We start from the raw sequence: 24,117 nt of genomic DNA, 5'->3' as shown, positions 1-24,117 counted from the left end.
GCGATTTGGTTGTGTCCACTCCACTGTAGGATACTATGGTCTAACCTTACAGCATAAAGGGGCGTTGCAGTTGCCGATCGTCTTAGATGTCATGTATATCTATATCATTGCTCGCAGTTACGGTGCTGTAAAAAATCGGTTATTCTTATGGTTTTAATCATATCATACAATTTCTTAATTGCTCACTTTGGGAAACAAAATGAAAATGCCTCCGGGCCAGCAAAGTCTTGAACGGATGCTGTTTGGCCTCCGGTGTTAAGACAGCTCAGTGCCCATAATTTACCGTGAATCGTGCTCGTCCGGTCAAATAAATGTGAAGTAAATATTTTAGTCGCAGAGACCAGTATTCGTGATAGCAATATCGGCAATCCGAAGGTGTTGTAAGAGGGTTAGTGGAGTGGTGTTGTTCATTAGAGTGTAACTCACTGCTTCAGAAAGGTCGATGTAAACCAAAATGTTCTGGAACGATCTACGTCCCTGTACTACAAGGGCTACAGTTAGTGTAATACCTGCTATTGAACTATATGCGTAACTAGACCATCGGTAAGATAGCTATGATTTCAAGACGCATAACATAAAAATTGTCTTTGCATTGTTCTGGGGGATAACACACACACACACAGAGAGAGAGAGAGAGAGAGGGCGCTGCACCAGAGTAGCCTATATGGTACTATGCTTCTAACCCTTTGTGGTCATAATGTGTTTCGATAGCTGGACATTACCTGAACCAAGGCTTGCGAATGATTGTGCATATATAAGCGCAACCCGTAAGAGTGTTTTAGCTGTTTTCGAATAAAGATATCAAGTTGGTATGCCAGTTGCATAGTAGGCCTATCCTTGCAAAATGCAAATACTGCATTAAATTTCACGCAGTGACAAAACCGTAATGAATATTTTGCGCCGGTGGGGAATCGGCATTGCATTGGGACTCATCAATATGGTGGCATATTTACAATGGAAACACCAGCACCCAGCGGGGATATGGAAATCGCTTTACGATATGAATTCTTTGTCAGCAACTTCAAATTGGCTCAGCAACAGCGATACAAAAAGACAAAAAGTGGTGATTTTAATGACTCAAATGAGAAGCGGCAGTTCGTTCACAGGAAGAATATTCGCGGGAACGAACGGCAGCATGTACCTTTACGAACCACTGGTTACCTTCGGCCGCGACTGTACTACTCTTGTCGAATACAAAATGAACTTCCTCACGCAGCTTCTCAACTGCAACTTTTCAAATATACAAAAGAACTATGATGTCGGGTTCCGGGCTTCGCATGTGTACAGGCCGAGGTGCGCCGACGTCGGGTTTTGCTTCAACAAACCTGAGCTGTTGCGCGGGTACGCAGCCACGTGTAGGCGTGTTTTAAATGACGGACCGCCAAATGGGGAGTTTAATCGCAAGTCTACCAAATGCGGTTATCCGTTGAAAGAAGATATCCTTCACCAGCAATGCCTCGACGCCAAAATCGTTTTTGCGAAGATCACGAGAGTGTGCACCCTCGATCAGCTGCAAGAGGTCTTCAACTATTTGGAGTCTGCGGGGAAAGATGCATACGTAATTCATTTGGTGCGAGATCCCAGGTTTGAACCAACTATGATAGGTGTAGGCTAGGGTTATGACTAGAAAAAAATTTCAAAATTTTGTTTGTCCTGTAGTCACAAATGATGAACTTTTGTGTCCTGATTTCAAAACTCACAAAAGTTAAGACTGTTTGAACAAAAACCTCCCGCACAAAATTTTCCAGCTTTCACTGTATGAAGGATAGGCATTCTTTTGTAGATATACAGACTATATAATTTATATATCGACTGATTTGAATTTAACTGACCCAATTCCAATTGCGAGGATTTAAAATAGTATTTTGGTACATTTTGATCGCCCAGATTGAATTATTCAATCGTGTTCTTGTTTACAGTCAATATTAAATAATTAATAAATAAATAATTCCGATTTTAGATGTAGACTGTATATATCGTATAACGCGAAAGTAGAACAACTCTAGGTATTTTCAGCGGTCTAGAAAACCGTTTAGAAGAATAAGACGTACAGGAAAATTTGAAAATCTCATATTTCATATGTGACACCGTAGCATCTGTTAATACTGGACGGCAGAATGGCGCTGTTTCGAAACTGCGAAATGCAATGATGAGCATGGGTTTTCATATCCCACAATATATTGTTTGCCAACGTCATATTATCGATTCAAAGCATATATTAGCGTTCTTAAATCCAACGTCTTCAACAAATCCAACTCTCAGCCACAAATTTGGAGATGATGTGGTAAATCACTACGAAAACTAGGTGTAATCCACCTAGCAAGAATTTCAGATGAAATTATTAGAAAACCGAGGATGTAGGGATGATTTTAAGTTTATCTATGGCATGTGCAGAACATGCCACTCATCCAAAGAAAATAGTATAGATTACCACTAATCAAATGGCATAAACTTCCATCTCTACGTAATGCGAGATGGTGCTCAAGGGCCATGATTGCGTACTTCCAAATCCCCAGATGGAGAATAACTCTGGAGATATCATGCTTATTCATCGCAAATGCGTGTCAGGAAGACTGGTATTCTAACCAGATGTCTAAAGATGGAATATACTAGAGCCCGATCGATTATCGGTTCGTCGATAATATCGAGACGATATCACACTATGAAAGAGTTATCGGTATCGACAATTATGACTGAAAAACTAACGGCAATTTGCGTGTGACGTCACAACATGGCGGTAGGAAGTCAGAAAACTATAATCTTTGATCGCTAGACAGAGAATATTAATATATTTCATATAGCTTACACTTTACAGGTGACCAGATGCAGCCTTTCTAGTTCATTTCATGTTCAAGTATAACAAAGGCTGTAAAGATGTTCAAATAAATGCCCTCTGAAGCTTAGAAAATGTGCTTATGTATACATTCAACTTCTTTTGAATATCGGCTGAATGTATTGGGGTTATCTGCTAAGGTGTGAGATATTGGTTTTATCGGTATCGACCCAAAAATCCAATATCGGTCGGCCTCTAGAATATACCAAAGATTATTTGCTTCTATCTTTGCGGTCGAATGTCCTACAGCGATAAAGTGCCCCAAAACCCCATTGGAAGTCGGATGTGTCCGTCGTAGATGTCCCTGGCACTAACATAATAACAGAAATGGAAGTCAAATTGATGGATGAACTTTACGAGAAGTGCAAAAGGACATATATTTGAAGATTAAATTTGTAGCAAAGAATATCTTTGAATTTTAAATGTTTTCCATATTTGGACCAGTGTCGAAAATTGATGTTAGTTTGTGCGGGACATTTTTTTCGATTTGAACAAAATGATTATAATTTTATTAATTTATACCAAAATGTTCATCAATCCCTGCTACAGGCAAATTCTTTTTTTAGTCATAACCCTAGTGTAGGCGTCGTGTGCAATCTGTGCATTCAAAGAAATTTATGATTGGCCGGCAAATAATCCGTAAGAGGCTACCTTTCTGTCACAGGGAACTTGAATAGAATAGCTACTCTCCATAATCATAATAATCGTCGGTTCTATAATTTTATTCAGTCAATCGGCCCTGTACAAAGACGAAAATTAGCGAGCTACAGTTGAATATCAGGGAAGGGGTGATTACAAATTGATAATATGCCACGAATTCAGTATGACGTAGCGAACATATGTCACTCAAGCTATTTGGGCGTGGGCACTGGCGCATTTGGCCCAGTTTATGGAGGAAGCGTAATTCGGCTCGATTCTTCTTGCTGATCACTTTGAAACGAACAAGATTGGTTGTGCTCGAACAGACAACAATTACAGGCTTATTCACATAGTATATTCTTGTATTCCACAGATCAACCACTTATTCAAGATTAACGGCATTCAAAGAGAAATCTCCGACGAATCATAAAGAGATTTGCGACCGAATACGAAGAAACCTCGCTATCCTAGATCCGAACTTTCAAGGTATATGTTCTAACGGTGTTGACTGGTGGTGCGTCTCTCAACTGACTCCAATTCAAGCGGCGAAAAGTCCGTCACTGGGCTCGCGACTGGTATATTATACTGGCTACAACGATTCAAGTAGGCCTATCAATTGTAATGACTAATAAGTCAAGCAGTGGAAGTCGATTTTTTTCGACCAACTGAAATAGATATACGCCTTCGCGCCCAAAGAAGTAGCCTATATTATCAACGAAAAATATAGTTTCAATTAGAGCCCGACCGATATCTAACACCTTCATGTACCGAAAACACCTATATATTCAGCCGATAACCAAATAAGGTGGAATATACCTCAAAAGGCGCATTTTCAAAAATTGTCGAGCATTTATATCAACAGCTTTTACAGTCTTTGTCATACTCGATCTCGAACATGATATAAACTAGAAAGGCTGCATCGGGACACCTTGAAAGAGTAAGTTATATGAAATACAGCAATATTCCCAGTCTAGCAGCAGTCAAGGATTGTATAGTTTTCTGACATCCTACCACCATTTTGCGATGTCACGAAAATTGCCGATATTTTATCACCTCCAATGGCCGATATCGGTAATTATTTCAAAGTGTGATATCGACTCGATATTTTCGGCAAACCGATAATAATCGGTCGGGCTCTAGTTTCAATACTATATTTTCAACATTAGAGCGCTGAATCCTCGGCGTGCTATAGTTAAGCACCGAAAAACATGTTGCGCACGGCTACGAATATTCACGGACCGAGTACAGTCGATCAACCCACACATTTGTCAGTGGTCACAAAGGGCCACGGAGTAGTCATGGTTGAGAAATAGAACTTGTAACTTGCATCATTTTCCTCACGGCCGCAAAAAAGACGAATTGCAGATTGGAACAGCGAGTCATGATTACTTTTATGACGTCATACCAGGTGGTACTCGAATACTGGACCAGACCCGAAACTTAAATACTCGACTCGGATTCGAATCACTCACGTTTGAGACAAGTCGCTATAGTCGCAATTGACCGTTTGCCACAGGGTTGCGCAATGCGCACCTACGCGACAAATCCGAAATCGCAGCACTTATTGTTGCTCATGTTCTGCGTGGCCGTTTGTATATGCGGATTTGGACTTCTTAAATTGTCTCTCCGTTAAATTTCGGTTAAGTGAATACATTTTAGAAGTTAAAGCCCAACTGTGAGAGCACGTTTGTCGGTGTGCAATTCTGGTGCTCGGTAATATACAAACCTGTAACGGCAGCGAAACTTTTCGTGGTGATGAGTGAATTTCTCAATTCATAGCATTTCTATGTCTATATCATATGCGCCGTTGGTTTTTTCAATCTATGCATCGGTTGGAAACTTGGTGATAATTTCGATCAAAATGTGTCCGACTTGAAATGCGAATTTGTAGCAGGCCTACTGAACTAGGTTCTGGCTGTGACGCCTGATAATCACATTGGCGACCTGATTAGGCGAGGAGGGTTGTCGTGATTGCACGCTGTTATGTTCTTGATCTTGCTGGAACAATAACTCATACGACGAGGTTGCACTATGAAATCAGTATATTATACAGCAGAATAACTTTAAGACAGGCGACACGATCTAGAGTGCAGTTAAACGAAAGACCCGTACACGTACACAACACAACACAGGGTATAAATACGGAGCACGACGCACGATGAAATAATGATTGGCGGTAATTACTAATCCTATACAAATAAGAGACAAACGATACCAACGTAAAATGCACGAACATAACAGTCCTCCCCTGTAAGTTGAGAGTACAAGGTAGTTTACGTTGGCCGATAGAATTCAGTTTGTTTTCTCATTCCAAGCGGAAAACGTCTGACCGACGTTCGAGCAGGACTAGCTGCAGGACGTTGTGCCCTATTCCTGACCAATGGTTGCTCAACTTGTGGTTTCATAGGCTGAGCAACTTCCCGTGTGGCGGTATTATTGCCAACTGAAATCAAGCGTGGTTGGAGTTGGTTTTTGTGCCTTCTCCAATACCCATGATCTGTTTTAACAATGTACACAACACGTCCCAGTATTTCCGTCACCACACCAGCAACCCACTTCGGTCCGCGTCGGTAACTGCGAGCGTAAACCGAGGAACCAATCTCGAAATGAGTGACTGATTGTCCAGTCGCAACGGGTTTCGATTTAACGAAGGGCGAGCACAAACTCGACAAATTGCGCGGCTGCCGACCATGTAAAATCTCAGCAGGCGTTTTCCAGTCGATGCCCGGGTAAGGTGCAAATCGGTACGTAGCGAGAAGTGTTTGGAGCGCGAAGTTGAAATCTTTTCCCCCGTCGCCATGTTTTATCAATCCAGCTCAAGTCTGGACGAAACGCTTCGCTTCCCTCCAAGCTTTCGGAAGTTTTGGGCCATTCGCGATATTGACGATCAGGCGCTTTCATTACTTTGCGGCAAGCGTCGCAACTCTTTACGAGATTTTCAATGTCGCGATTAATGGGAGGTCATGCGACGTAACGTTGAGCCATCTGCTTCGTTTTCGCGATACCCCAATGTCCTTCGAGCAACAATGATAAGGCTCGCGAGCGAAGTGACTGCGGAATTACTACGCGCTGAAAACCATCAATATTGAGCATGACAATGTTTTCGTGCAGAGAAAGCGAATGTTTGCGAGTCGAAAACCAAGAAAAATCATCAATGTGCGTCTTTGGATTCCGGTTACCATGAGTCACAGATAATTTCACGAGTTTCATGGTTTTGTCCTTCAGCGTCACGTCGCGAATTTCATTCCGAGTTAACTGAAAGCCATCGAATGCCATATTAATAGCGTGAACGATCTCCGTGTGTTCACGAATTTCCAGTTCGTCGAACTCGGGGTCTGGACCCTTTGGTAAGCGAGATAAACTGTCGGCGTTTCCGTGCTGTGCTGATTAGTCGGTTTATAGCGAATGTCATATTGGTAAGCCATGAGCGTTCGTGCCCATCGCTGTAAGCGTTGCGCTGTAATCACGGGAATTTTCTTGTCCGGTGAGAAGATAGCTAAAAGCGGTTTGTGGTCCGTTACGAGCGTAAATTTTCTACCATACAAGAATTGACGAAATTTAGTGACTCCGTAAATGATTGACAGAGCTTCCTTCTCTATTTGAGAGTAGGATTTTTGCGAATCGTAAAGCGTTTTCGATGCGTGTGCGATCGGTCTCTTCGCCATTGTGCTCGATCGAGAGGACAGCGCCGATTCCGAATTGAGAAGCATCCGTTGACATGATGAGCTGCTTGTTTACATCATAATGAGCTAGCTACGTAGCGTCGATTACGTCGTTTTTGAGAATGCGATAAGCTGCGTCACAGTCCATATTCCAAATGAATTTCGTTTCTTTTTGAAGGCGATATAACGGAGCGGTTTTATTCGTGAAATTAGGAATAAACGCGCGATAATAATTGACTTTGCCCAGGAATGCCTGTAGCTGGCGAACATCCTGAGGTTTAGGCAACTGTTTAATTGCTTCAACGGATTTGTTAGACGGGCGTTTGCCGTCCTTGTCAATGATGTGACCAAGATAGTCGATACTACTTTTGAAAAATTCACATTTAGCGAAGTTGACGGTGAAACCATATTCGGTGAGACGCTGAAAAAGTAGCGATAAGTTGCGAAAATGGTCACGTTCATCAGTGCCAGTAACGATTATGTCATAGATAAAGCCAGCAACACCGCGTAAGCCGGCGATCATGGCATCAATACAGCGTTGAAAATTTGCGGGACTAGATGCGACTCCGAAACACATGCGTCTATATAACGGAAAAGACCGAATTGCGTGTTGATGAAACACAAATTCTTCGCATCATCATCTAATTCTAGCTGAAAATAAGCATCGGCAAGATCAATTTTCGTGAAAATACAACCACCCTGTAACTTGTGAAGAATTTCATCTAAGGAGGGCAGGGGATGTTGATCTATCTGAATCTGTTGATTCAATGCTTTGAAGTCACCACAAATGCGTACTGATCCATTAGACTTAGTGACGGCAACAATTGGTGCTGCCCAATCACTGTAATTGATTGGTTCGAGGATACCTTGATTGACTAATCTATTCAATTCGGTTTGAACAGCGATTTGCCTTGCGAAAGGCAAAGGACGTGGCTTGTTAAATATAGGCTTGGCATTAGGTTTCAAGTGAATTGTCACCTTTGCCTTGGTGCATCGTCCTAATACATTAGAGAAAACAGAGGGAAATTTGGACTGAAAAGATACCAATTTGTCGTTCGAATCAGAAATGTCAATAGTATCACATGATTGCGATTTGCCCATCTGCGAGGAAATTGCATCCAAAGCAGACGTTCCCTTAGCGGTCATGGAGAAAGCATCGCTCCAATCGAGACCAAAAATGTTTTGCCCACCGTTGCCCACCAATTTTAAGCCAACTCGAACTTCGGAACCCACCTGCACGGTTACAGTGCAAATACCTTTAACGTTCGGTGGCTTGTCGCCGTACTCTACGAAAGAGCAATGGTATGCTGAGAGCTTCGGGGAGCCCAAAGTTTTGTACCCAGTCAATCCCACCATGGCTGAGGGTGCACCAGTGTCCCACCGAGTCGGCAACGGAATACCGTTGATGCTGGAGTTGATCCAGAGCTGGTCTCCTACGCGTCGATATAGGCTAGTTGATCGATGTCGAAGGAGAGGGGCGGCACTGAGCAGAAATTGACGGATGTGACCTGTTGCGTGATACTAGGTTTGGTAGACATGCACATTGCACACAGGTTTGATATGACCTTTACGACCACATTTCTGACATACTGCATGTCGATATTGAAAGTCTTTTCTCTGGTGATCGATGAAACAGCGACTGCAGAATTTCAGTCTTTCCGGGAAGTTGCCCTGGATGGACGGTTTTTTCCCCTTCTGATAACTTCCCGTCATTTTGTTGACGATGGAAGTGTCTTTACCGCTACTCTCGCCCTGAATAACCCTATCAGTTCCCAGCGTTCTCACGTGTGTTGCAGCTACTTTGGGAACGTCGTCGAGGGATGGATTGGTTTGTGTTAGACCAGAGGTCTCAAACACGCGGCCCGCGGCCCGCATGCGGCCCGCGACAGCATTTCGGAATTTCAAGTATTCAACAATATATTCAAGTGCCAAATGTCTTTTTTAGATATAAGAACTTGACGGTTGCGCTAAAACTACTATAAAAATTACTGAAATCTCAACAAACTACATTATCACATCACTTTTAAAAGCTACCATGCGGTAGAAGATAAGCTATTACGTCCCATTTCTAGTTCACGATAATAAAACATGACGCGTTCAAGATTCGTGACTGAAAATTGTGATTTGGTTTGGTGCGACCTTCTCGTAAAATGACTATTTCGGATTGACTGGGTGATTAAATATAAATTACTCGAGTTGAGCGGGTCAACCGTTAAAATCAGGGAAGGACTTGCGACTTGCTACGCGCCATTTTATATGAATGGGCTTTCTGATTTTAATATAGGTAGCCTACCACCTGAAATTGTGCTGAAAAAGGACGATCGTATTGGAAATCTTATTGGTACGATCGATAAAAAGGTTAAGAAGCAATGCTATTACTATGGCTCATTATTGATTATATTTAAGCTGTTATTGATATGTTCCAATATTAATCGAAGGCAAAATCTAACCTTGATTTAATTTGACTTTGGCAATGACGATAACAATAGCCGATAGGCCTACTTATCACGATTATATCGAATCCAGGATTATGCTACACCGCTCAAATGCTCTGATATCAGATCAATCTTCCGCTCAAATGCTCTGATATCGGATAAATCTTCAGTGGATTTTAAACTATTATACACAAAATTGTTGCACGTCAAAGGTCCACTAGCTGCGATATTATAGCCCGACAAGCTTTACGATGTCATGATGCATCCTCTCGCATGATGTCTATAACTCATTAATTAAAGAAGTTATGCCCGGCACGAAAACAATTCTATTGAAATATTTGAATGTGATTTTTCCGTGTCAAGTGTGAATAGTACAATAGTAAATTACATTCCACGATGTTTGTGGAATATTTGTCTGCAACGTCCCGTCAAAGAAGGCCTATACTTGGAAATTATACATTGAATATCCCTATTATTGATGCTGCGGCCCGCAGCGTCATCAAAAGCTAGGAAATTGGCCCGCAAGCACATTTGAGTTTGAGACCTCTGTGTTGGACAATGTCGTCTCACATCCGCGTGCGGCGTTTTTTTAATGATGAGATCGCGCATTAGCTCATCAACGTAGCTCTGATCACAGCCTTCTCTTGGGCATGTGAAGTTGCAATCCTTGGAGATTCCGCGTAGAGTAGCGATCCAATCGGCGTACGACTGTTCCGGCTGCATTTTGCAATTGTAAAATTCGTGCCTGGCTGCTTGCACATGAATTGAGTCCTTGAAGTGTGTAGACAACTTCTCAGTTAACACGTCGAATGATTGCGCACTGACATCAGCAACACCAAACAAATTACGTAGGAGCGAGTACGTTTCAGGCCCGACCCACGAGAGTAGACACGCTCTTTTTTCTCCATGTTGGAAATGCCGTAAATTGCTAAGTGACGGTACAATCGTTGCAGATACTGGTCCCATCTCTCCTTTGATTTTACAAACGAATCAAACTTGGGAGCGGTAGCTTCGGATGTTGACGCACCTGGACTCGACCTCTGCGCTAATTGCGCCATCTCTGTCACGACTTTTGCCATTGCTTCGTCATGCTGTGTGCGTTGTTGCTCGGAATATTCTCCGTGGCGAGCATTTTGCTGCTCCAAATCTTCTTTGCGCTGTGCATTTTGCTTCGCCATGGTTTCTTCAAGCTGCCTTTGTTGCTTCGCCATCATTTCCTGCTGCTTCTCTAAAAGCTTCAATATACCTTAATCCATGCTTAATCTTCGTTGCGGAAATAACTATGAATCCGACTTCTGACACCAATTGTTATGTTCTTGATCTTGCTTGAACAATAACTCATACGACGAGGTTAAACTATGAAATCAGTTTATTATAAAGCAGAATAACTTTAAGACAGGCGACACGATCTAGAGTGCAGTTAAACGAAAGACCCGTACACAACAGAACACAGGGTATAAATGCGAAGCACGACATACGAGGAAATAATGATTGGCGGTAATTACTAATCCTAAACAAATAAGAGACAAACGATACCAACGTAAAATGCACGAACATAACACACGCAAAATAAGGTCACTCCCGACATGCAAAATGAGGTCAGTCACCATAACGTTAGCGTTGGGTGTGAGGGTGCTTAGGGTTGAGGATTAGCATATTTTAGGGGGTATAATGACCGTAACACCCAACCTTAATGCCCTCACCCCACCCACATTACCATAACTGTAACCCTTAACGCTAAGGACCCCCACCCCAAACCCTAATAACCCTAAGCCCCAACCCTAAGGAGCCCCACCCTAATTGCCCTAAACCAGGGGCGGGCAACTTTTCCAGTCAGCGGGCCGGATATAGGAAAATACAGTACTTGGCGGGCCGGATTGCTGTATCGATACATTATTCGCCAATCACATATACAAGGAATAAATCGTATTCAATGAATGTATTTTAACGACAGCAATGTCACGTCAAAGTTATTACTCGCCGATAATGAGGAAGACAATGTGGATTCGAGAATATAGCATTGCCATACAGCAGTGGTCGGGAACCTATGGCTCGCGAGCCAAATATGGCTCTTTTGGGGATAAGATATGGCTCTTTGCCAAATATTTTTGTACTGAATTGGTCAATGTTGCAGCGACTTGTTAGTAAATTTTCATCACGATCAAAATAATTATTCCCGTGGCAGTATAAGCATATCTTTGAGAGGTAAAGGCAACGTCGTCCTCAGGTTAAGGGGCTCGAACTCATTTCAAAATCCTCAAATTTAAGCTACTGTCGTGCTGGCGACCAATATCACCCGCGAATTCGATGTAGCCTACCCGACTCAAAATCTTGGATTGCTCGTTACAGTGATTGATCAAAGAGAACAGCAGACATGGCGACACGAATATGACAACACAGTTTTAAAATACACTTTGTCTTCCTGATCTACGGCGCGAAATGAACTGCCGTGGACGTGACATTCACAATTACAAACTCGATATACAAACAACGCCATAGCTATCCACGTTCTTGGTTGGCAATGAAATAGGCGTGTAGCGCAACGTTATATGTTACGGCTGAATACTTTGAGAATTGAGAAGTCGATCAGTGTTTAAATATTCGGAATCAGTGCCACAGTTACATTGGATTAATATCAGTTATGATAAATTCTAAGCTATTTACGATGAATTGCGTGCGTTATCAATGGTGAGGCTTGGCCCGTCTATGCCTTTACCTCTCGTTTCGCGCTTTATTTTCGATCAATAAAATGCAAATTGTGGGAATTTGGGAGAAAAAGGTTCCAAATCTAGTCATTAATGAACATCAATAGAAAATACCAATACTAATTGAAGGTTTCAAAATCTTCGTTAACAGCTTAGATTGGGTAGGCCTATTTATAGATTGCTGTAGTGACCATGTTTGACTCCACCAACTCATACGCATTTGATCATGGGTTCTCGCACTTAAAAGGAGCATCACGGCGAACCTACGTTCTCGTAACTCAAGTTTCGCATGCTCAAGTAAGGCAACCAGCATGATATAAGTAGACGAGTTCGAATTAATACTACCATGACGTCAGAAAATTTCAATTGTGACGTGATATCTGATTGACATGTATGGGTGTTGGGGAGGTAAAATGAAAAAAAGGCCAATATGGCTCTTCGGACAAAAAGGTTCCCGGCCACTGCCATGCAGGCACCGCCATGTCTGCTCTCTGATCAATCAACTCGCGGCGCAATCCCTAATTAAGATTTCAAGGCGTTCGATAAGCCCGTTGCCCTAAATTTACCATGATATCAATTCATTAGGGTTGAGTAGGTGACGATAGATAGCATCGTTGTTCAAATGTGTGGCCTGATTAAATTCGATATTGAATTCATGCGACCCGCGTCCTCTACGAATTTTGAAAAGTGGCCCGCGACCCGTTTTAAGTTGGCGACCCCTGGCAGAAGCGGTGTCTTGCAAAACCCTAGAAGTGTGCCGTGCTACAAGTCAGACTTGGAAAACTAGTAAATTTTAGGCTTTTCTAAATTAGATTAGAATTAGATTACCGGCATTTCGCTCTAATTTAGTGAAATTAGACAACTAGAACTATCTAGTTATACAAGCATATACTTGGACAACTAGAAAAATTTCAGCTTTTCCAAATTAAATTAGAATTAGGTTACTGGCATTTCTCTCTAATTTAGTGAAATCATACAACTAGAATTATCTAGTTGTCCAAGTCTGCTACAAGTCGGCGGTTACGGAATCAAAAATAAGAAATATCAGCTTGGTGTAAATGACCATTGTAGTCTGCATACAGCATGATTACCACAAACGACATTAAGGTTGAGTACATCGTAAATGCCGATAATGCAAGTCTTCTCGCTTCGACGAACTTACTCGTAAGCTCTACTCTTGCACGCTGCGCACATGCGTATATAATAATTAATAACATACAGTCATTAAAATTTGACCTAGTTAGCAATTAGTGGGGAATATCGGCAGACAGGGGCCACGGGCCACATTATCATGTAAGACGGAAAACTTTCCGCGGGCCGGACAAAATCCCTTCGCGGGCCGGATCCGGCTGCGGGTCATATGTTGCCCGCCCCTGCCCTAAACCAAACCCAAATTACCCTAAACCCCCAACCCTAAGAACCGTCATCCCCAACACTATTATTGTTGTGACTGTCCTTATTCTGCATGTAGCGATTAACCTTATTTTTCATGTAGACCTACTCTCCTTATTATGCATGTAGTGACTGTCCTTATTCTGCAGTGTTCATATTGAATCATCTTCAGATTTAGGATCTGGATAAGGAATTTCAATGTTGATATGAAGAGTGAAAACTTTGAAGTGGGCTACTGTAGGAAAAAAATAGAAACGGTTGGATTTAAAATTGGATTTGAATTACATATCACGTTGGAACTACTTATGTTAAAACATCGTCAGATTTAGGATCCAGATCTTTTGTTGGATATGAAATTAAAATTTCCATACGAAAAACTAAAATTTGGCATAAAGTTACTATAGGAAACATATTTTAATTTTGATTTCGTTGATTTGATTCCATAAGAAAAAAGTTTGATTTGAAATTTGGCTTCAGGCGCGGACTAACCCTTCCACCCGAAATACGCCAGCCTCAATCCTAATAACCCTAACCTCAATCCCAAGGACCCTGACACCCTACCCTAAATACGTTAACCCCCAACCCTAACATAGTGACGGACCTCTTTTGCATGTCACGACTTACCTTATTTAGCATGTGACTGACCTTATTGTGCATGCAATTACACCAACCCTGTAGGGTTAGGCCGTGGCAGTGTAGTTCTGATATTAGATTTAATTTATTCCACACGTATTTTGGGTTCGAAACAGTGGTAGGCCTGTATCTTTAACTGAGCAGAAATAGCATGATTAAGGATGAGATGGTAAAGCTCCTTAAAGATTCAATTCGGGGAATAAACCATCCTCTGGACTAATATCACGATAATGATTCAAAGACGTTAAATCGAAGGTTGGAATGAGAATAGACCTATAAATAATTTTTTCAATACTAAGATTCTCTTCATTCATTATGAAATGTATCTGAATGTTGTTTCGCTAAGTTAGGGGTGACTCACCCTTGCGGATTGACATGTCTAAATATTGTGATGAAACTTCTGCTTGCGCATAGGTATTCATGTAGCCTAATTGCAAAGCAAATCATTTCATTAGGGAATGGTAACGGGGATGGCAATGCTTGTAGGCGAAATTGAAAAAACCATATTGAAGAAGGATTGCAATTGAAGGGAATTCGAATGCGGCACTGAGTCTTAATCGAAACTGATATTATTTGCAATGATTTGAGTTGAGTAGGGAGAGATAATTTTTTTGCGTAATGGAACAGTAATATCTAGAACATTGGTTACTGGGCTTTTTCCCAGAGCATGCAATGTAATCTTGGTGCTTACTGATATTGGAGGTTTCGGTTTGATTATATGGGGTCCCATTCTTTCGACTCCCACCTCACATAAGGTGACAATGTAGTTGATCTACGGAGCATTGATAAATGCATTGGCGATGAATTACAATACTTCGGAGTGTGTTATATGGAAATTATTATTATTGTAAATTATTAACTATTGTAAACATGTATCTCAGATAAAGCCCCCAAACTGGTATCGGAAGGAAAGTACATGCGAGTTCGATTTGAAGATTTATCCATGGATGCAATAGGTTGGGCACAAAAGCTTTTTCGGTGCGTATCTATGCAGATTTTTCACGTAGACTCATGACATGCTACATGTATGCAGCAGTGTCGGGATGAAGTCACTACCTTCGAGTCGCGAGTCATTTTGAGTCATTGCACATTTTGACTCGAGTCAAGTCAAGTGAAACGATTTTCGAAGGTGACTCGAGTCAAGTCAAGTCACTCGATTTTTGGAGGTGACTCGAGTCAAGTCGAGTCAAGTAAAGTCAAGCCACGAGTCAAGTCACATTTCAAGTCAAGTTGCCTTTTCGAAGTACGAGGCATGCCTACGTCATTGCAATTTGCTAGCTGTCTGAAATACAGATTGAGTGGTCATTGATTCTGAACCGATGAACGAATATGAAGTTAAATATTCACACCAGAAGGCGCTGTATTGCTTACATATACGTAGAAATGCTAAATTACGTAAGTAATTGCATAGCCTCAGTTTATAGTTACCAGCCAAAATAGAGAATAGAGAAACGAATTGATAGGATACATTTCGAGCCTGCGCCAATGGTTGAGGACTATATAAACCATCTCCGAATTCAATTTCAATAAAACAAGAGGTTTGCTTCAGGTAATAACAGAGAACAGTAATAGACATTTTTACTTTACTTTTACTTTACTATACCAGTTCACGACAGCGTAAGCTGTAAGCTTCAATCACTTCGTTAGCGGTCAATTTATTTGTGAGAGAACAATAGAGGCTCAGTAAAGCACACGATCATTGAATGATTGGTCGCTCTCACTAGTTATACCAGCGTTTCGCGAGCAAAGAATTTAATTTCGAGTCACGAGTCAATCCACATCACTGATATGCTGAGTCAAGTCAAGTCATTTTAGCAAAGTGACTCGAGTCAAGTATGTATACTATTGGACGTGAATTGTTTGTGGACATTGCCTTTACTATATTTCATGGTTGACGAATAAAAGAATTCTCTCTCTCTCTCTCATACGAAAAAGGTGACTCGAGTCTGACTCGAGTTCAGTCATGACTGTCATGCAGGCTACCAGTCAGACGCAAAATCATTGAGTGATGTACTGGTCACTCTCACAGGTCACACCAGCGTATCGCGAACAATCCGAATATATGCAATGCAAGATCAGCCTTTTTTGTCGAAATGTGTCAATCCACATTTGTCATCCCATCACTGACTGGAGGTAGGCTACACTACATCTTCCAGATTTTCTCATATATGTCCCATCTTTGTAAGCACCAATTGAGTAAAGGATGAGCAATATGAACATTTCTAAACAGACGTTATGGGAGAGAGAGTCTTTATTTTTCATCCTACCGAAATACCTAATAAACCGCAATAATGGTGGTACAGAAAATACGCATGCACTCGGTATGTGATAGGAATGATCGATGCGGCCTCGGAGGTCCACTATAGTCTGATCACACTCGCATAATTGACAATTTGCCAATCAACAGTTATGAGATTTCTTGAAAGATACCAAAGTTTTCAGGCACCTTGTCAACACCTACCGGGGTCAGGGTGTGACCAAGTCGCAAGCACTTTGCACTTTTATAGTTTTGACTCGAGTCAAGGCAAGTCATTTTCAATTCACCGCCGAGTCCAAGTCAGCTAGTAGCGGGTCGAGTCCGAGTCATGGTGTTTTGACTCGAGTCATATGACTTCGTTCGAGTCAACAAAAATCGCAAGTAGAGTCGTGACTCGAGTCATTAACAACTCTGACTGGGGTACATGTTAAACTCATGTACTGGAAACTAAATGGTTTGAAAAGGCGAGAATTACAAAATCCCAGATGACCAAAACAATAATAATACTTCCAGAAGAATATTTGCTCTATCGAAAAAAAAATTCTCTCACCAATTAAAATTGAACAGGTTCATCGGCATCGACTTGCCAACAGAAGTTGAGAAGAAAATTCGGGGGACCCTGCAACGTGACAAGGATATTATTGAGGAATTGAAACAGGGCGAGAAATCAAAGGTGAGATGCCGCCTGCCGCCGTCTGCCTCGTCTGCATTCACATACCGCCAATAACATGAAGCTAGTCCAGTACATCGTTAGTTACAGATTAAATGACACCGTACATCGGTTACTGAACTCTGTTGTACCGACTCCTATCGCTGTATAGAACAGTAGTTCTGAACTGCCGTTCCGGTGTTGGTCTGTGTGAAAGTTTCTAATCGACAACCCAAATACATTACAATTCTATATCCCAATTCCAAAATTCATGTCCATTAGGGTAGTTCAAAAATAATAAATTATCATATCTATGGGTTGGAATTGCGTCAAATTTGTTTTGCATCGTATTTGTAGAAAACTGGACAGTTCCATTGGGTTGATGATGGAGTTTTCAAATTAAAAAAAATTTACTATAATAAATTCAAAATTTTCAAACTCCTGTGCGTTCACATCTGCCAGTTGGAATCGGGCAAAATTTGGTGTGCAGAGTGTTTTCGGCAACCTCACAATTTAATCATGGAATCCGAAAAAAAAAAAGAAAAATTTTGAACAGCCTTAAATGTCCATTAATAAGAGAAATGGAAAATTAGAATCTCCTACAACGCTTTTAATATCAAACAGTCAACATTAGATTAAGTTTCGATTTCGGAAGGTTCGCCGGTCCGCAAAAACTGGTTTTGAAATTTTGCTCGTCCGCAAGCTCAAACAGATTGAGAGCCACTGGCTTAGAGGACAGAGCTTTGATAAGCCCCAAACTCAAACAGAGATCCATTGATTTATCTAAATCACAAATCAATCTTTGATAGGCGGTTTATCAATGTCAATGTATTGGTTCCCAGAATAGATCATGTGGCACTTTGTGCCTTCAAGGTAATTGTTCATTGCTTGGGCTTGGATCGGATTATCCCCCAACACAAAAAGACATATCGGCATATAGATCTATCCAAATCACAAATCAGTGAGGGATAGTTTGAAAATCGGGTCTGAAGATGTCAATGTATTCGGTTCCAGAACTGTTCTTGTGTATGCATTCACTTTGTGCCCTCGAGGTCATTTCAAGTGCATGTGTGGTTGCTTGCTTACTGTAACATTTTAGAGATTTCAAGCAATGAAATTCTATATCGTACTACATGATAATTATTAATGCCTGGAGGTAAATAACGACAAGAGCAAAAATATATTAAGGTTGTTGAATATTACGTCGGAAATATTCCCGCTCAAAGTCAACATGAATATTTTAGTGTTTTGTCAGCTAAGCTGCAACGTACCAGATCACTAGCTAAATTAGTAACCCATTTTGCATTGCCTCGTCATTCCACGATTTTTCTCTGCAGGTTGCAAGCGTTTGCTCTAGCCAATGATGCACATCTTTGGCAGGATAAGGATATGTGTTTGACATATTCGATTTTGGTCCTAGGTTCGAAAATTTCCGAGCACAAAAAGTTGCTTTCAAATGGTGTTCCGTAACAGAGTCATTCAATTGAGTACTGGCTCGGGCCTTAAAACACTCTGCTTCGAAAGAGAGCTTTTATAAAATATGTCGTAATTGAGCATACCAGGAGTGGCATGCTTTGCTGACTTCACAAATGAATATTACTGAAGAAATACACCATTAACCTGAATATACCATAGGGGTCCTTAAACTTGAAGCCACGCAAAACAAGTTAGTGGTCCGCGGTAAATAGGTTCAAGAGCCCCAGATGCGGTGTTGGTATGACCAGAGTTGTAACCATTAACCAAGTCATAAGTCAATCTCACTTTTATAGTTTTGACTCTAGTCAAGTCGAGTCATCTTCAATTTACCACCGAGTCCAAGTCATCGAACAGAGGGTCGAGTCCGAGTCACGGTATTATGACTCGAGTCCAAGTCATTGCGTTGAATGCTCTGTTTCCAGTTGAAGTCTTGCTAAACTCGCTTTTTATAACTCTGTTTGGTGATATCGAATAGTTCGCATTTATCATATATTAATTTTCTTGACTTGACTTGGCTCGAGTCACTTTGCAAAATGAGTTGACTTGACTTGGCGTGACAGAAATGTGGATTGACTCGTGACTCGGAGCAAAGTCAAGCAAAGCAAAGCCTCCGACACCATGTCCCAAATGCATTGACCGCAAGCGAAGTAACTATAGGTTACGTTGTCGTAGACTAGCATGTATCTATCAATCTATGGCAGCGTGTTTCTTACTATATATTATGCTCCATGTACAACTTGACAAACCTCTTGTATGATTTTAATTGGACTGATATAGTTTATGCATTTATATTACTCGTCAACAATTGGTGCAGGCTAAAATGGTATCGTATGCAGGTGCATTGTATTGCGTCATATCAATTCGTTTGAACTTTCTGAGGTTTCATGTTCTATTGCATATTTGACTGAGAGTTACCGATGTACTTTAGCAGTTCTAGGTAAATTTGAACCGTATAACGCCTCGTTTTAGGTATAATTACCTCGAGATTTGTTACTCTATTGTGAATTAATAGCGACTCAATCTATAATTCAATCAACTTGCAATGGCTTGAATCATACCCCGTACTACGAAATTTTACATTTTACAAAGTTATGACTTGAGTTGACTTGACTCGAGTCACCTCCAAGAATAAAGTGATTTGACTTGAATGAATTCAAAATGTGCAATGACTCGAGAAGACTTGTTACTCGAAGGTAGCGACCTGATCCCAACACTGCCCAAATGTACGTATGGTACTTCAGCAAAGTTTAAAACTAAATCCGAGTTCACGAATGCATCATCAAGTGCGATCCTTGATTATGTTTTTCGCTCAGCAGGCCCAACTTCAACGCGACCAATCCGAGTATTATGGCACCACCAAGGACTCGAAGGAAGTACTCCGCAAGTGGCGCAGAGACATTCCACTCGACATGGCAATGCGGGTGCAGAGAGACTGCGGCGACATCATGCAGAGTTTGGGCTACATCGCTTTCGAGGACGAGGTCGAACTCAGAGATGTCTCCAAGCCGTTCTTTTGGTGATCTTGTGATGTCTTAGTAATGTTAATGCTGCATTACTATACTGTCGGAATTTGTTCTGATGATGCTTTGCATCTCAGTTATCCAAGTTTAGCTGCAACATGTTATCCCATGCTGGGTAGCCACTAGTCACACTGTACTACTACTGACAAAATCGAGTACCTCAAAGTCGTTACATTTTGAATGGAGCATTAGGCTTCCAGTTAAGTATAGCCCAATATGATGCAGTAACGGTACGGAATCTTCAGATATGTACCTTTTATGCGACCACAAGGTATATAATGCCAGTTCTTCATAATGAAGAATATTTGGTATTTTTAGACCATATCTGTTTCATAACACTTTGTGACAAGGCTGTGGGTTGGGCACAACTTCGTAGATATGTCATTTACACTAACGTGTCTAGCCTTGTTCTACACGTTTTGTGTGTTGAGATACGACCAATCTAAGTTTACAGCATTCCACAGCGTAAAATGGTATAGCAACTTGAGTGAACTCTCATTGTCAAGGAACATATAATTCCAGTATTCCCATTACTCAAATTATTGTTCGCAACCCTAGTAGTCAGTAATGATATACTCCTACTGTTTTAGAGTAGGCTACTCTCTACTCTACTCTTACTTGCATTACCTACTCAAGCAGTTATGATTTTCGACTGCTGTGCAATTTTCAGTTTTTAGGCAAAACGAGGCCTGGAATACATAGTTTTTACTTACTTGGAAGTCGCTACTTGTGCTTGAGTAGAAATTGACGGCGTTGGTTTACCTTCTACTCGAGTACCAAAGATGACCTCCTCTGCTATCAACACTGCAAAAATCCTGCAACATTGGAGTGTTCGTACTATTGCTAAGGCCTTACAAAGACCCCGGTGCGACCGACGAATCGATTCTCGAAAGTTTGTTGCCTTGAGCAGTCCAGACATGAGAAAGCTGTCAATTACCATGTTCATGATCATCTCAATTGTGGTCTCTGCCCCGCTTTACTTACACTTGACGTGCATCCCCGTCCAATTACCGCTAATAGGCGCGAAGAATCACAAATCAATCAGCCAAGATATTTTATTTTCTTTGATGATTTTATTTCAAAATATGTGCACTGATCAAATGCACGAAAACCATGTTCATGCACACAATATCTACTTAAGTTAGGAGCATATCTTGGTGCTGTGTGTGAGGGGGTCTAGTGAAGAAGTTATGTGAATTTCGAGGGTTGGCACGTAAATCTTTCCGGCTCTGATTTTTAAGCGTGAAAGGACGTGTGCTGATGATAAATGGGTCCTTGCCAGGTATTTTACACTTTCATATAATTGATTCATATCGGAATAGGTTTTGGTTATTAGGCATTTCGCGGTCAGCCCATCATTGCTTGCGGCCTTTTCGCAACAACATCTCTGAGGATCAGCTTAATGTGATCACTAATCAGTGATTTGTTCGCGCGTCGCATATTTTCGTGTCCAATTTTTGACTGTCACACTTTTAGGGTCGTAATTTTCTACGGTCGTCCTCGGTGTTGTGGGTTTCTTCTAGTTCCACGGTAGTGTTGATGCCCATTCCTTCTAGGTCTTCGACGTCGGCCCTGATGATATAAGCAAATCTTTTGTAAGCATTGCATTTCATCTGTATAATATGCTTCATCGTATCCTCGTCAACGCCGCGGAGTTTGCAGATATTTCTCAGGATATCAGAGCGTCCAATATTGTCCACCTTCGATTCTAAATGCAAACAGTTTCCACTGAATGAATACTAGCGAGCTTATCGCGATTCCGGAATCGTTTAACGATACTCATACTTGACCTGCACTATGGTTGCATTTAAAACAAACATGTTTAAAACAAGGCCCTAATTTAAAACATGTTTTATATTGTTTTATTTCCAAGCCATAGCGTCACCAATATTCAATTGTGACGTCATAATGAATTGAAAATTGAAAATATAGGTAAATCTAGCTCATAATGAATTGAAAATTGAAAATATAGGTAAATCTAACTCCTTTGACGAAATATCTGTACTATAAATGTTGAACCGACTATTTTGGGGGTTCCAACCATCCCATATCGATATACGTCGGCTAAATCGACTGGTAATGGTCCGTAGGTTCATGTATGTTTTTTGGAAAGTATCTACACAATCATGGCATAAGAAGTTTGCTTGATTGACTTGATAAATTTTTTTTTGTAAATTCCATGGGCCATTTCTAACTGCGTGTGCATGACGCGTTCTTCAATTCTCCATTCCATTTTTGTGGTGTTGAATAGTAGTAGTATGGTATGTATACTGTGTATACCGTGTATATAGTAATGGTCGGGGTGGTAGTTTGCTTGATTCACTTGACATTTTCAACACCTTCCTTGTCGATGTATTGCAATTATTATATCTTGAACTGAAAAACGGTATAATGATACTGTTGAAGTCGTTTCGACTTTTTTCTATTTATTCGACAGTAGTGCAATCATGTATATTGTATAATGTACGTTTTATGAAATGATGAAAGCATTTGCCCAATAAAACACGGAAGAGCGCTGCTTTCACAGTGAAGCGCGCGGCTATAGCTAGATAGGAGGATTCGAGTCTTGCAGTGTTCGTGATACGGACTATTTACTCTTGATATCGAGAATAGGATTACATTTTAGAATATGGATCATACGAAGGGACTACGTAAGAATGTGCCGCGGGCACAAATATAATACCGCATATTCATGGTAATATGCCACGTTAGAACACCGCCACAGGCGCGGACTTTTATCGCAGCTCAATGAGTTCGTTAGCTGAGTAGCTAAAGTCCAATTGACCAACATCCAAAGCGTTAACACGATTCAAATAATCGTCAACGAAAACAGGATCCCTGCAAAATATTTAGAACTAGGGGATAGGACGCTATCGTGTGACAGCCACAAGCATGGTGAGGTGATGCAAACTGGATAACGTCAAGTGCAATGTGTACACGTGCTGATGTGTACGATATCTGCGTTCTATGAGCAATGTGCATATCTTCATGGAGTTTTGATGTGTAAGCGGCCTAGGTGATCCAGGGATATCTCCATATCAGTGATGGATTTTTGGGTGGGCGAGGTGGGCGGTCGCGCGGGGCCCCCTCTTTGGTTTACGCGCATTTTTCAATCGAATAAATGTGGAAATCAGTGTAGGGGAGACCGGGGACAAATGTAACTAGGGTAGGGTTGCCATACGTTCGGAATTTCCCGGACATGTCCGGAATTTCGATGTTAAAACTTCGTCCGGGGGGAATTTCCAAAATATGCCGAAATGTCCGGAATTTTGAAGTAAGATCATAATTTTTTCCAAAATCAACATAAACAATATTATTTTTGGGCAGATTCATGCCACATGAAATTTATCTTCGCGCAGCGCGCGATATAGTATCCCATATGTTGGTTTTAATATGGGAACGACCACCATCGCAAAAACTGCGATAAAAAAACATTAATTTACAGAAATAAGTCAAATTCTGATCCCAGTCGCAAGATAACGGTATATTTGTAGACTCGGTTCAGCCGTTTGGATGCTATATTCAAAGATAGTGGTTCTAAACCTTGAGTAGTTTGCCTTTATTCTGGTGTTCGCGAAGATGTTGAACATAATCAGCTTCCAAAATAGGTCATGAGTAAGTCCAGGCAAATGTGCCGACCTTTAATTAGTCACTTAAGCTTATCAAATTTTGAGCTGGGCCACGGAACATTTTCAAATTGGAAACGGAGTCGCGGCCATAAAAGGTTGGAAACCGCCGGATATGCGGTGTTTATATAGCTGACTGGTGCAGTGCGCACCGGCTTTAGGCTTATAAATATTCTAATCGGTGTAGTGTGAACATGAGTTAACGATGCACAACCACGCTCATTGCATTTTCGAAGTCAATATCCTCCCCCAGCTCTACCGCTAACTGTGATCATGTGGGCGGGGAGAGG

At 41.2% G+C, this 24,117-nt stretch overlaps 1 protein-coding gene across 3 annotated transcripts; it reads left to right on the top strand.

Moving 5' to 3' along the window:
• Positions 1–14: 14 nt before the first annotated feature.
• Positions 15–22,749, top strand: LOC145438271 (carbohydrate sulfotransferase 3-like). 3 transcript variants are annotated; one of them, XR_013914904.1, is made up of 6 exons: positions 15–1,584; positions 3,846–3,958; positions 15,181–15,277; positions 17,124–17,229; positions 19,995–22,133; positions 22,174–22,749. XR_013914904.1 is itself a non-coding variant. In XM_080315660.1 (5 exons), the coding sequence occupies exons 1-5, from the start codon at positions 887–889 to the stop codon at positions 20,199–20,201; spliced, it is 1,218 nt and encodes a 405-aa protein (XP_080171786.1). In that variant the 5' UTR covers positions 15–886; the 3' UTR covers positions 20,202–22,749. The 3 variants fall into 3 exon arrangements, 2 of the variants coding, with proteins under 2 accessions (XP_080171786.1, XP_080171785.1); XM_080315660.1 differs by having other exon boundaries at positions 19,998–22,749; XM_080315659.1 differs by having other exon boundaries at positions 19,995–22,749.
• The last annotated feature ends 1,368 nt before the right edge of the window (positions 22,750–24,117 follow it).

This window comes from Botryllus schlosseri, chromosome 4 (assembly GCF_051294905.1).
Source record: "Botryllus schlosseri isolate E-star chromosome 4, Bs_hap1, whole genome shotgun sequence".
NCBI lineage: Eukaryota > Metazoa > Chordata > Ascidiacea > Stolidobranchia > Styelidae > Botryllus > Botryllus schlosseri.
Note: the sequence above shows the minus strand (reverse complement) of the source record. Positions and strands in the feature narration are given on the sequence as shown.